Raw genomic sequence first — 14111 nt, 5'->3', positions numbered from 1 at the left:
ATTGTGAATGTACTAAATGCCACTGAATTGATACCTTAAAATGGCTAATTTTATATTACATGAATTTCACCTCAATTTAAAAATTAGAGAGCCACTGAAATTATTGACATGATAAAAGGACTATTTCAAAAGATCAATCTAGTGATCATGTAAATGGTTCTGTGAAGAAACAAGACTGAAAGCAGAGAGACTGATTAATTACGAAGCTACTATAATATTCTAGACACAAAAAAGAAAGGTCTAACCTGGAAGTTTTGTAGTGGGAATGAGACAGTTAGAAATAAGATAATCTAAAAACAAACCGACACAACCAGGCAACCCACTGGATATGGAACACAAGAGAAAGGGTAATATCCAATATTCAGTTTCTATAACATCTGAATTATCTGCTTGGGATTTTGCAGATGTTAGTAAGGTCCTTTATCAGTTGACTTCCAGGTAACCAAAAGGAAGAGTATGATGGTGAGCCCGACCCAGTCAGGTAAGCCCTTTTAAAGAGGGTCTAGAAGACAGAGACCTCTCATCTGCTGGCCTTCAAGAAGTCAGTTGCCACGAGTTCTACAGCTTCAAGGAAATAAATTCTGCCAACAGCCACATGACCTTGGAGAAAACCCCAAGCCACCTTCACTGCAGCCCTGAGCAGAGGACGCAACTAAGCCATGCATGCCCCAACTCCTCACCCATGGAAACTGTGAGATAAAAAATGTGTGTGGTATTGTTTCAAGCCAATAAATATGCAGTAACTTGTTATGTAGCAATAGAAAACTAATATACTAGGGAAAGAACTTTCCAGGAAGAAGGAAAAGAAAATGGCAGGCCCTAGGGAGGGAGTATGCCTAGTGTGCTTAAAGAAAGCAAGGCAGTCAGTGCAGCTGAAGTGGAGTAAGCAAGGCAAAGAAAATTAGGAGATGAGGTCACAGGGGTAATGGAGGCAGGGCAGACCATGTACCACCTTGTTGATCTCAGTCATACGCAGGAAACACTGGAGCCTTCTGATACAACATAGTAATACTAAAAACATTTAATATTACTACAGTGCATGTGGTCCCACTATTTCTTCCTTACTTACTTCTCTGACGTTTATATCATCCTGTTTTCTGACTTAGATAGCACCTATTCTTAGCCCTAGTGCCAGCCAACGAGAGGCATCAACATACTATCTCGCTTTTACAAACCATGATCTTAAAGTAAGTCAAATCGCAAACTGGGAAACAGCCTGGGCAAGCAACCACATTGTCTTTGAACTCCATTTCAAAATTTCTGTCCCCATGAGAGGAGCTGCACTCTGAGTAGTCTGTTCCTTCTAGTCTTATTACTCTCATAGCCCAGGAAATACCTGAGATCCTCCCTGCAAATGTGGCCAAATGAAGCTTTGGATAGAAGAAGTTTTCTGCTTCTTGAGTTGTTCCAGAAAGAGTAGAAAATCATCAGGAAAACACTGGAAAGGTCGCAATAGTAGCAGAAAGAATGTGGAACGAAGGATGTGATATGGAACTAAGGGGACATTTCCAATTCTCTTATTAAAATCTCTTATGCAAATTTATTTTAACATATGAAATGATAAAAGGTGCTGAAACTTCACAATGGAATCTCATGAAAACTAGAAAACAGGACTAGAAAGATCCAGTGATCTTCTTCCCACACTACCAGAAGAATGGAGGTGGAACCATGCTCACCAGCCAGTGCCATGATAAGGATCGTAGCAACAAAGTTACCAGAAAGAGTCTAGGGTAAATTCCAGCTTCAAGCACAACAGGAAGCAATGCTAATAATAGCCACTTAAGCCAAGGAAGTTTTCTCAAAATGGCAGTTTGCTGAAAATGCCTGCAGCAATTCTCTCTATTGCATTGATTGCACGACTACATACTGGCCACATGGGGGCACCAGCATACTCCACAATCAAAAGAAATTCCTGTGATTTTCCTAATCTGAGATATTAGTAGGGTGCTGTTCAGTCTCCCACAGTGTTTGGTAGAAATACTATTGCTAATGAAGGCACGTAATAGGCAAAGAATATAAAAGCGGCCACATTCAGAGGATTTTACAAATACACTGTAGTTTGCAGTCTGTTCCACTGGTCCTCCAAACCCCTTTTTAAAAAACATACTCCTAGGACTCCAGTCCCTAGCCATCTGCTCTTCTTTCCCTCTCCTGCTGCAGGTAACCTCTCTACTAATAACTCTCAGATGCATGTCTCTAGCTCTTGTCTCTCAACTGAGCTCAGTGATGTTCAATGCCTTAAAATGACTAACCGCGCCACCCCCCCCCATCTCTAACTGTGCTCTGGTTATTGCAACCATCGTTACAAACTCAGCACTTCTATAAAGCCAATTCATCTTTCCTCACAGACCAACTGTCCCTCCAGATTTTCTGACTTCTCTCAATAATAATAAACACTATTATCTGGCATGTGCCAGACTTTACATGGATTAACTCATTTAATACTGAAAATAACAAAGAGGTTTGATATCTTGTTCAAAATCACATAGCTAAAGAAGTGTCAGAGCTGGGATTTGAATCCAGGCAGACTAGCTCTGGATCCATGCTCTGAACCATTATATTGTCATAGCTGATATTTCCCTTTGAAGGTGTACATTTATACTCTCAGTTCTCCACAAGTAACCAGCATACTTTTGTTGATGATGGTAAAGTGAGAGCCCAGAGGCTAAGGAATTTCTACTAAACTGTAAGGCACAAGCGCAAGGACCAGGTCTCTGACTCGTGCTGTATTGCCAGCACTTCACACAGTTTATGGCATACAATAAGCATTCAACACACACTTTTGGTTTGAATTGGCTGAAGTCACATTCAAATCACCATGTACACAGGCTAAGAGCCAAAAAATTACCTCAAAAGTCCAAATGTAGTTTCCACCAACAGTAGTACAGACTGATGCCAAGAGTTGCTATTTTGAAAATAATAAGCAAAAAAATCTTTTTTCAAAGTCAAAACAAATGTAAGAAAGAAGGAAGAAAACGATTGTAAAGTAATTATAAATGGAAAGAGGTCTATAAAAGTCTATCCAAAAAAACGTATAGTGAACTAGGACAAGGAAAGGAGATGGGAGGATGGTGAGAAGAAGGTATCTGTGGGACATACAGAGGCAGCTGTCTGGAAGTACGTATGTCCAATTCAGATATTAAAGCCCATTCAGTTATTATGTTGAGTTGGGCCTTGTTTTTATAACACCTTACTTGTTTAATTTCCTCTGTTCCAGAAAAGTCAGAACTACCACCCTGCTAAAAAGTCTAGGTCTTGGAGGAGTCATATGAACAGGTGAGGCAAGGCAATTACGAATTTGGTTAAAAATGTTTATTCTTTTTAGGCAAGGATAGAGCAGAATATGACTATTTACCGCTAATTAAAAGTATGGTTTCTCTTGATCTGTTTTTTCATTCATGTGTTAGGCCATGTTTAATAAGTGCCAACCAATTAGGTACTAGGGATATAAATGTGATCCAGGAAAATACAGTCATGTGTGCAACCTCCATGCAAGTAAAAAGCAGAAGTAAAGGGTGCTAAGAATCACCCAACCGGGGAGAGGGGGTATCTAACCCAGACTTTGGATAGTCACAAAAGGCTTCCTAACTGATATCCGAGCTGAGACCTGAAGGAGGATTAAAAGTTAGCTGGGAAAGTACGAGAAAGAAAGATCAGAAAGATCGTTCCAGGCGAAGAGCACGTGGGAAAGGCTGCGAGTGCAAGAGCAAGGTTCATTCTAAGGAACCGCAGGGTAACAGCAAGTTGGGAGGGTGTGGGGACATTCTCACACACAGGTGCTAAGAGTATCATTTTATACAAATCTATAAATTTCTACAGAGAAATTTTGGGACATGTTCAATGCCTTAAAAAGTTTAAGTTTTAAAAGTTTCAATTTAACCCAGGAATTTCATTTCTGGGAATTTATCTTATAGAAATAACTAAGCATGTATGTAATGATTTAGCTACAAAAAAAAGAAACATGCCACTGCTTAAAAAAGCAAAATGTTTAAAGCAACCTAAGTGGCCATCTATTGAGGACTAGTTAAATAAAGTACAGTACTGCCACATTTCTGAATACTCCGCAATCATTATAAATTGTGCTGAAGATTAATATTTATTGTCATGAAACATGTTCAAAATATGACATTATGAGAAAAAGCAAGATAAGATACAGTATCGTGGCATGGATTCTATTTCAAAAATACATGAGCAGAAGAGGTCTGCTTATTTCTAGATTGTGGAATTATAAATGTTTTTAGCTTCTTTTTTGCTTATCTTTTTAATATTTCTTTAATGAACATGCAGTGCTTTTTCAACAGAAGAAATATTAGTTACCTATTAACTTTTTCTGAAGTTTTAATGGTCCCACCAGTGAACTGAGATGAATTGTCTTACATTCAGCTCTTGACCACCAGGCTATAAGAGCATAAAAAGGAATATGGATTCCAGGAAAGAGATCTAGACAGCACATCCCCACACCAGTGCCCATACCCCTCTTCCTCTCAACACATACCTGGACAAATCCAAACGGGAAGAAACGCTCTGTCTGTCCCTGGGAGCCGCGGTGGAAGGTTTCGCGCCAGTCTTCAATGAGCGCAGGGAATGTGCAATTGTACAGGTCCCTGTTAAGATTTATATTGGCCTCCCCTAAAAACAGTCCAAATTGTGAGAGGAGTTTGGGGTAGAAGCAAAAACAGCCACACATTACTCCCCAAACTCTATCCATGCCCTTAGGAAGTGGGCCTTCCTGCAGGCTCTCTGGACTGGACTTGTGATTTCCTCTGGCCAATGGGGCATCAGCAAACATGATGCAAGCAGAGGCTTGAACAGCACTTCAGCTTTGGGGGTTTACTCTCCCTTGACACACCTGGAACCCTGAAACTGCTATGTAAATGATAGATAAGTCTGAGCTAGCTTGCTAAAGGATGAGAGGCCACATGAGAACCATGGTGCCCCAGCAGATAGACAGCCCCCAGTCAACAGACATGAGGGAAAGGCTATCCTAGGTCATCCAGCCACCAGACAACCTGCCAGGTGGCCAAAGACACACAACAGATCCCAGCAGAAATTAGCCAAAGCAGCCCAGAGAGAAAAACTACCCTGCTAACCCACAGAACAGAGAGCTAAATAAACTTATTATTGTTGTAAGTCACTAAGTTCTGGGGTGGTTTGTTATACAGGAAAAGCTAACTCATACAATGGAGAAATAGCCAATTGAACACTCACCTTGATACCATATCACCCCTTTCAGAGTCATATTATGTAGCGGATGGATCATGGCATTCCAGAGAACAGAGTACTCACTGGGACCAGTTACAAAATCAGATGGAATGAACCTGAAATCCATAAAATGCACGAGCGTCAGGAGAGAACTAGTGATTGATCACATGATGATCCCTAAGCTGGGAGTGTATCCAGCTTGCATTTGGGTCAAATTTCTGATGAAAGCAACAGAGAATTAAATTGAACCTCTCGGCTTCACATGAAAACATGTGAACAGTCTCCAAATTTCACTTCCAGGTTCTTTCCAGGATAAGTGTATCAGTCAGCTTTCTAGGAGTTCAAAGTGGGCCATACCAGGGCCAGCCCGGTAGCTTAGCGGTTAGGTGCGTGCGCTCCGCTGCTGGCGGCCCAGGTTCAGATCCCCAGTGCGCACCGACACACCGGTTAGGTGCGTGCGCTCTGCTGCTGGCGGCCCAGGTTCAGATCCCCGGTGCGCACCGACACACCACTTCTCCGGCCATGCTGAGGCCACGTCCCGCATACAGCACCTAGAAGGATGTGCAGCTATGACATACAACTATCTACTGGAGCTTTGGGGGGAAAATAAAATAAATAAATAAAATCTTTAAAAAAAAAAAAAAAGTGGGCCATCCCAGTTCACAGATAAGGTCATCAAAACCAGAGAGGAAGAGTGTTTTATTATGAGTCTCTAATACAGGCAATAAATGTATTTAACTAGTGCTCAATAGATGGACACTTAGATTGTTTTAAGCTTTTTGCTTTTATAAGCAATGCCATGATTATCTTCCTTTCAGCTAAATCATTTCATACAGGCTTAATTATTTCCTTAAGATAAATTCCCAGAAATGAAATTGCTGGGTCCAAAAACACATTTTTGTAAGGCTTTGAACGTGTTTCTAAATTTCTTTGTAGAATACTTACATATGTATTTATACTCGTAGCAGCCATGTATGAGAATTCCCACTTCCCCCCACCCTTGGTATTGTCCCTTTCATGTCCCCAGAGATATGGGAGGCCCGGCTTTAGATCCCTCCTACTCTGCCACAGGCCATTCTCTCTGTTCTCAAGTCGAATGTCTTCACTCCCCTCCAGACAAGCCTTTACCATACTATTCAAGAGCCCAAGTCCATCCTCTTCCCAGAGGCCTTCCTAGAATTGATGAGACAACGTCTGTGAAAGCAGTTCACATATCATTACTCTCTATGTTAATATTAGTATCAGCATTTTAGTAACTAGCCCTTTCTCCCCATCCCAAATATTCTTCCTGGTCCAGCTTTTCCTAAGTGTGCTTTCATAATCAGTATACTAATATATTTCTTTAATTACATGTATATTTTTTCTATTAGACTGTTTATTCTTATATAACACAGTACTTTAGAGCACAGACATTGAAGCCAGACTTTGCCATTTACTAGTCGTGTCCATGAGCAAGTTACTAAACCTCTCTCAGAATCAGTGTCTTTATCCATAGTATGTTCATAGTTTCTACACTTAAAGAGGTTATTGTGAGGATTAAGTGAATTAATAAATATAAAGTTCTTACAGCAATATCTGGCATATAGAAAGCTTTCAGTTAAGTATTAGCTATTACTACTATTGGGGAAAAGAATCATAATTGCTTCTTGACATATTCTCAGATGATTGCAATGGTGATTTCTGTGCATGGAATAAGTTACATACATTCAATACATATTTGGACATTCAACACATACTTGAGTCCCCAGAGGAGACCATGATCCTTCTCTCTTTCATAACTTCCCGGGAGGCTTTCTCCCAGACTGAGAATGCTTTCTTACCCTTACCTAGGGACCCCACAGGCTTTCAGTGACCTTCCAGATGACCAGGCTTCAATGGGTGTCCCACCCCACGAGGAGGCGATCAGCCCAATGGGATACTGCAGAGTGTCATACAGGTAACGCCCAAAGAGCCAGCACACTGCTGACATGTACTGGAAATTTCCGTGGCCTAAGTTTTCTGTTCAGAGAAATAGTTAAAGAAAGAGTCAGGGAAAAATTAGATGGATACAAACTGTAGCTACTAGATGAGTCTAGGTGAGAAGAATGGGTATGAGTCATTCCTTGCATTATTTTCTAAGACTTTCAAAGAGTAGGACAAGATTGAGAGGCAAAAGATTGAGAAGCCAAAGCTCTCTGGCCAAGCAAGAAGGCTTCCCCTCTGACCCCAAGCTTCCCCATCTCTTACAGCTTCCTGAGAATCTAGGAATATTAATACTCCTCCTCAAAGGTGAGGTGCAGAAAGGCCATTGGGCCTCTATACTACCATCATCTACACCTCTCCTCTCACCTCGCCATTCATCCCCACTTAGCTCTATGGAAGGGAATAAGCAAGCAGGGAGCATGTCAAGAAGAAATGTGTATTTGTTTCTGGGTAGTTTTATAACCAATTTTATAGCAATGGTAATGAAAACATGGACAAGTAAGTCACGGGAAGTTTGGCCAAAAAGGAAAGCAACAGAAACCAAAACTAGTGTTTAAGTTTTCAGCACAGTCTACCTCATGAGTCCACACAGCCCGATAACTAACACAGACCAGAATGCGCAATTTGTCAGAAGAAAGCTGATAAAGAAGGGAACATGCACAAGCATACAACTGACGGGATCAATTCAACCCAGTATTTATTAAAGAACTACTATGTATAAGTCACTGGCTTGGCACCATGAAAGATTCAAACTCAATATGGTCCTGGCACTCAAAAAGCTGATAGTGTAACAGTGGGAATTCAAACCAATTTCAAATCAATTACAATTGATTGAGCACTTACTAGGTGCCAGGCACTTCTAGATGGTTGAAATACAGTAATTAAAGAGATATGGAGAGACATGGAACCTCTCTTCATAGCTCTTATATTCTACAGAATAAGACAAATATTCAGCTGAACAAAATATATGAAAAAAATATGGTTAAGTGCCTAAAGAGGCACAAACAAGTGTTAAGGGGTTTTAACAGCAAAAGAAAGAATATCAAATGAAAGGCAGATCATAAAAAGCCTAATGAAGCCTGACCTCCTCCCCTGTGCTTCCATAACACTCTGCGCATAGTGTTTCCCTTTCCCCACTAAACTATTAACTACTTGAAGGCAGGGACTCCACCTTATTTACTTCGGTGTCCCCAGTGTCTAGTACCTAACAGAGAGTCAGTAAATGTCTACTGACTGGTGTTGGGTGGCTGTGGATAGCCGGTATCAAAGTGGATTCAGTGACAGGTAGGTAGGGGGAAAGGTAAATAAGAGGGAAGGCGAGAGAGGTGGGGAAGCGTTGACGGATAGACAGGAGTTTAATAAGCAGAGCTGGCATTCTAGGCAGATGAGACAATATGTAAAAAGGTGCAGAGAATAGGAAAAATTTTGAAAGTATTTGACTGGAGCATAGATTATAAAAGGAGAATAGTGGAAGATAAGACTGGACGGGAGGTTAGAGTCACATCTTGGAGTAAAGAAAATGGAAAGCCACTTGAAAATGCCTGAGAGTGAGAATGTGTGGTAGGCAGAAGAGCCTCCCAAAGATGTCCACACTCTAATGCCTGGCACCTGTGACTATGACCTTATGTGGCTAAAAGGACTTTGTAGATGTGATTGGGGTTAAGGACCTTGAGACAGGGAAATTGTCCTGGATTATCCAGATGGAGCCAATCCAATTACATGGGTCCTTAAAATCAAGATCTGAAATGTGAGATGCTCTTGCCCAGATATCAGCATTGCCTCATCTCTTTCAGGTTATCACTGAATGTCGCCTTTCTCAGTTGGGACTACCACAGCTACTCTCCATTGGAAACCACTACCCCACCCCAGCCCCAGTAGTCTGTATTGCCCCCCTTCCCTGATGTATTTTATTGATTTATTCTTGTCTCATCAGCATGCATCACCATCTAGCCTATCCCTTAATATTCAAAACTTTATTCAATCTCTGAGTTCGGAGAGTAAAAGGGAGCTGACAGCAAGGTATAATACATTATCGAAATCTAACTGATTCTTGAGTTTTGGATACCACATAGTAAGAGCTCATAGACCAAAAGAGTCACCCAAAAGTTTACCCAAATCTATTCAATTCCTGAGTTATTACAGGGAGAGTTCAGATAGTATGATACTGAATAGTATCAGATACATTGTATATAATTTACTAATTTTATTATTTATTTCTGTACCCCCCGCACTAGGATGTAAGCTCCATAAGATTAGGTGTGCTTGCCTGTTGTGTTCACTGCTATACTCCCAGCACTTAGAATGGTGCGTAGCACATAGTAGGCACTCAAATATTTGCTGAATGAATTAATACTTGAAAATACAGGAGCAATTGAGGTTACCAAGGTAAAGCACATATAGACAAAAGAGAAAAAGGACTAGAAAGAGCACAAGGGACCACGTTTGGAGGAAGGGATTGAAAGCAAAGAAACAGGGAAGGAGAAGACAGAGGAGGAGAACCAGGGAAAGGAAGCACCACGCAAGCTAAGAGGAACGTGCAGTTCCTCAAAGCGGCAGTCAGCAGTGTTGAATGCTACAGAAGTGCCCAGAGTCTATAACTAGAAAAACAGTAGTACCCTCCAAGGGAACAAGTTGTTGAGGTGGAAGCAGAAGCCAGATTACAAAGGGTCAGAGTGAACACGTGGAAAGACAATGAAAAGGATGAAAACCAAAGATGTTCTAGAAAAGTTTAACCAAGCAAAGGGGAGAGATGAGGAGGGTGTTTGTTATGTTTAGTTTTGCTTTGTTTTGTTAGAATAAAAGAAAAGATAAGCTCTGAGAGTGGGGACTGAGTCTGTCTTGCTCACTGCTATATCCTTGGGGCCTAGCACAGAGCCTGGCACAGAGTGGGCATGAAATAAAGGTTTCTTGCTGGATGGACAATGGGATAAAAGAACAGAGCCTGCGGGATAGAAGAAGGCCGTGGAGGAGGTACAAGACCAAATCAGAGGGGACCCTGAAACACCAGTCAGTTGTGTTCAGACACAGAAACAAAAGAAGAAAGAGAAGAGAAGAACAGAGCACTGAAGAGCCGAAGAGTGATGCTGGCAGAGCTCACGCTGAATGGCCTCAGTGTGTTCAGAGAAGGTGAAGAAAGAGTCATCTGCTCACAGCAAGGGGGAAGATTCACCGGTAGAGTCTTGCTTGGGAAGCAACATATGAAATGGCCACCAACAGGAATGGGGTGGAGAGTCAATAAGAAATGAATGAAAGGATGGCTGAATAATAATAAACAGATCAGAACCAAATTCAGGATTACAGATTCCATAGGGCACTAACCCATTATATAAGAGACGGCACACGTTCCAGCAATCACTTACTTGCGGTAGGCTTAGACCATTGCAAGTCAACCTCAGCAAGGTCCTCCAGCTCCTGCTGTGCCTGAACGAGAGACACAGAAAGGATGCGGACAGACTGATAGGCAGCAGTGTTAGACAGCTCGCTTGTAGCATTAAATATCTAGAAAAGAAATAGGAAATGTCATTTCTTACACCAACCTAGTGGGTGTCAACTATCCTACTGCCTCTCAGTAAACACTACCAACCCTCTGAGCTCTTTCTGAGCCTTCAATATATCAAGACCAAATGAATGACCAAAACCGATGATGGGTTGGTCTGAGTCACCTTGACCCACCTTGAGCAACAGAGACGGTGATGAATCATGTCGCCAAAGAAGGTAGGAATACAATGAAATCTGAGATCTCAAAGAGCCTGTCTATATTAGAAGAGAGGAGCTATGGAGTAGTTTTGGCTAAACAAGATCAAGCATTCAGAAATAGTATCTGATAACATAAAGCCATGGCATTAACTTCTTTCAAAAATGGAGCCAAAAGGCCATGGGGAGGTAGGTTTGTGTAACCTATACCACATAAGAGAAGTGTATTCAAAGGAAACCCACCTGAGAAATGATTGTTGAACTACTGAAACACACTGAAATCAGTCTCAAAAATGCTTATATTCTCATCTCAGTCCTGGCAAATCACCAAAGGAAAGCATAGAGGCATGGCAATTTGAAAGGTGGTGTTCAGGGTGACTGCTGAGGACAGTCCCAGGAACCTAGACAAAGAAAAGGGGCCATCCAAAGACACATCCCTTTTTCCCAAATCACTTCATGAAACCTTATGAGCTGCCAAGAGCATGACAGGAACGGCTGAGGGTTTTCCTGGACAAGAACACGTGTGCTACGCTGAGTAGTTTCTTTGTTAGTCCTATTAAACATCATTCCTCTCTGAGCTACACATAAGTGCTATTTCCTTTAATTCTGAATTTTTTAGTTATGTTTTTCCTTTATTTTAAAAAGAATGTATCATAAATATGTTGTTTTGCTTTCTTATATGTGCTTTTTTTTTTTCCTGTCTTCTCTCTATCCCTCTGGACTAGTCTGGTTTTCCCAAAACAAAGGGCTAATGGGAGCATCAGGAAGCCCAGTTATCATTGGTCTCAGGGAAAAGAGCTCCAGCTGAGACAGGACCGCCACAGCGAGATGCACAGGAGGCTGGGATACTTTCCACTGGCCGCTAGCCACAGTGTGCAGCTGGTTTGCTTTCCCTTCCACCCACCACAGAGAATACAGCTGGCCCTCCAGCCCACAGTGTAAGTGAAATGATGGAGCAGCCAGAGTGGCCCCACAGAGCATTTCATTGAAATACGCAGCCCCTTGAATCACCTTTTGACTTGCCACTGAGACTGCTGTGGCCAGTAAGACGGCCAGATGCAAATGAAATGGCTCTTTTGGTCACAATGGGAGCCACAGCCTGAAACGCTCCCTGGGTAGCAGCAGCTCTAGCCTGTCAGGGTTACTGGTCTTCCCACTATCAGGACAGAGATTACAAATGGCCTCGGGAAAATTCCATAGGAAATCCAGACCTGTTTATTCAGGATCTTGCCCGGCAAGTTTAATGTAAAATAAACATTCAAGAGTAAGAACAGGCTAATGCACTCACAGTATATTCTGGCAGGGAAATTATTTTTCAGCAGCAAGTACCTGTAAAAAGTCGCCTCCCTTGAAATTCAGTTCTGCACTAAGCGCTAAGATCGCATGTTGCTTCCATGGAAACAGTGGATAAAACTGCCTTCATTCTTTCCACCCACACCAGCTTCCGCGCTGACTGGGAACTCAAGTGCCTCGTCGCAACGAGATGCCAGCTTGGGAGGCAGTATGAGTGAACATGCTACTTGTCTTTCAGACCCGCTGCTAACACTGTAGACTATTCAAGGCCAACAGAGTTGGAGTGGCTGGCGTTCTCCTGTATTGTTACCAGCACACAGAACTGGATCCAAAACGTTGGCTGGAAAACTTCCATGTTCAAGCTCACATTTGTGTATTATTTCAAGCCAAAACTTGAAAGCTATAGAAAGTGTTAACAAAAATGGGGGTGGGGAAGGAATTCTGGCTATACCTGATGACAATTAATTCTGAAATTGGTATCCTTTCCCAATCTCACCAAGCCTTTTTGATGGAAGCATTTCCTCAGGGATATTGGCAGCAAACTCAGGAATAAAGAGATTTCAGGAAGATTTTCATTTAAATGACACTTGGTTTCCCTGCTGATGAAAGGGGAAGCCTTACTCCATCTGCTGAGATCAAATTTCATCTCATCAAACACCTCAGTGTAATTATTTTTCTACCAAGTATTTAAATGAGGATGTAAATGAATACCAAAGTATTTGAAGTCATTAATGCTGTGGCGGCTGAGAGAGAGCGCCACTGCATCTCCAGGGACTGGCCGTTCACCATCAAAGCAGCTGCTCACCGGTGTTCATTTTGTAACCTTTATACCACATTCTTGAATTAATGAAGAGACGTCAAGAATCCATTTCCTCAGAGAATCTTGGCATGGGGTCTGCATGGGGGAGCAAGGCGTGTGTGTGTGACAGTATGTGCGTGTGTGTGTGCGCACATGCACAGCACGCGCACACACTAAAGGACCCAGGGAAACTTTACTTAAAAGAATTTGGATCCTGGAAGTCATTTTACCTTCTACTACAGCATAATGTAGCAGTTCTAAAGTTGAGGGTAATAACTATAAACAAGCCAGCCATCATAACTCCTGTAATTCTTTTATTGTAATGTGATACCAGCCCTTCTCTTCTGGATTTTAATTTCTCTACATGTAAAGTAGGAATGCGGGGATTGCTGAAATAGTGAAAAATGGGTGTGCTGTCTAACGTTGGCCATCTTCTTCTGAGTCTAACTAGAAATATCCAAGTCTTAAGACCCATCCGAGGGGCCAGCCCAGGGGGCCTACTGGTTAAGTTTGGCACACTCCGCTTCAGCGGCCTGGGTCCGGTTCCCAGGCATGGACCTACACCACTCATCTCTCAGTGGCCAAGCTGTGGTGGCGGCTCACAGACAAAAAGAGGAAGATTGGCAGCGGATTTTAGCTCGGGGAGTCTTCCTCAGGAAAAAAAAAAAAAGACCTACCTTGACTTAGGAAGCGACAGATGAACATTTAGACTTTTCTCCATTTATAAACATCTCACTCTGTGTTATAAATAACACTCGATTTTAAAATTCCACTTTACCCTGACAACAAGATGGGCACACAATCTGCCATTTCCTTCATTTAAATGTGAAGAGTGTTAGGTTATAGTGGAAATCTTACCTCCTCAGAAAAGTCACATGGGGGTAGGGAGAAAAAAAGAGACAACACTGTGTGTGTGCGCGCACGCGTGTGTGTATTGGGAGTCATGTAGAGCATCCTTTTGATCACAAAATATAAAGTTCTACAGCGTGTTAACAGACTAGAAACCTTGGCTTTTGGTACTGTCAGCATCTAAAATGCTGTCTTGCAAACCAAGTGCATGATTTAAAACAAAAAAATAAAAAATTAACACTTGGATGTTTCAGATGGACTCTTTTTTCTGTTTCCCTATATCTCAGAGTTTGTCGCCTTAGCTTAAGAAGTA

At 41.9% G+C, this 14111-nt stretch overlaps 1 protein-coding gene across 2 annotated transcripts in view; it reads right to left on the bottom strand.

Moving 5' to 3' along the window:
* SIAE (sialic acid acetylesterase) overlaps positions 1 to 14111 on the bottom strand; it is a 39208-nt gene that overhangs the window by 7553 nt on the left and 17544 nt on the right. For both annotated transcript variants that reach the window (XM_058544919.1, XM_058544920.1), the window contains 4 exons: positions 10524 to 10662; positions 7029 to 7200; positions 5209 to 5318; positions 4496 to 4629 (listed from right to left, as the gene is read on the bottom strand). In XM_058544919.1, coding sequence (XP_058400902.1) covers positions 4496 to 4629; positions 5209 to 5318; positions 7029 to 7200; positions 10524 to 10662 — 555 coding nt within the window. The remainder of the gene's footprint in view (positions 1 to 4495; positions 4630 to 5208; positions 5319 to 7028; positions 7201 to 10523; positions 10663 to 14111) is intronic.

Source organism: Diceros bicornis, chromosome 7 (genome assembly GCF_020826845.1).
Source record: "Diceros bicornis minor isolate mBicDic1 chromosome 7, mDicBic1.mat.cur, whole genome shotgun sequence".
In the NCBI taxonomy this organism is placed as follows: Eukaryota; Metazoa; Chordata; class Mammalia; order Perissodactyla; family Rhinocerotidae; genus Diceros; species Diceros bicornis.
The sequence above is the reverse complement of the archived record's forward strand: the minus strand, read 5'-3'. Positions and strand labels throughout refer to the sequence as shown.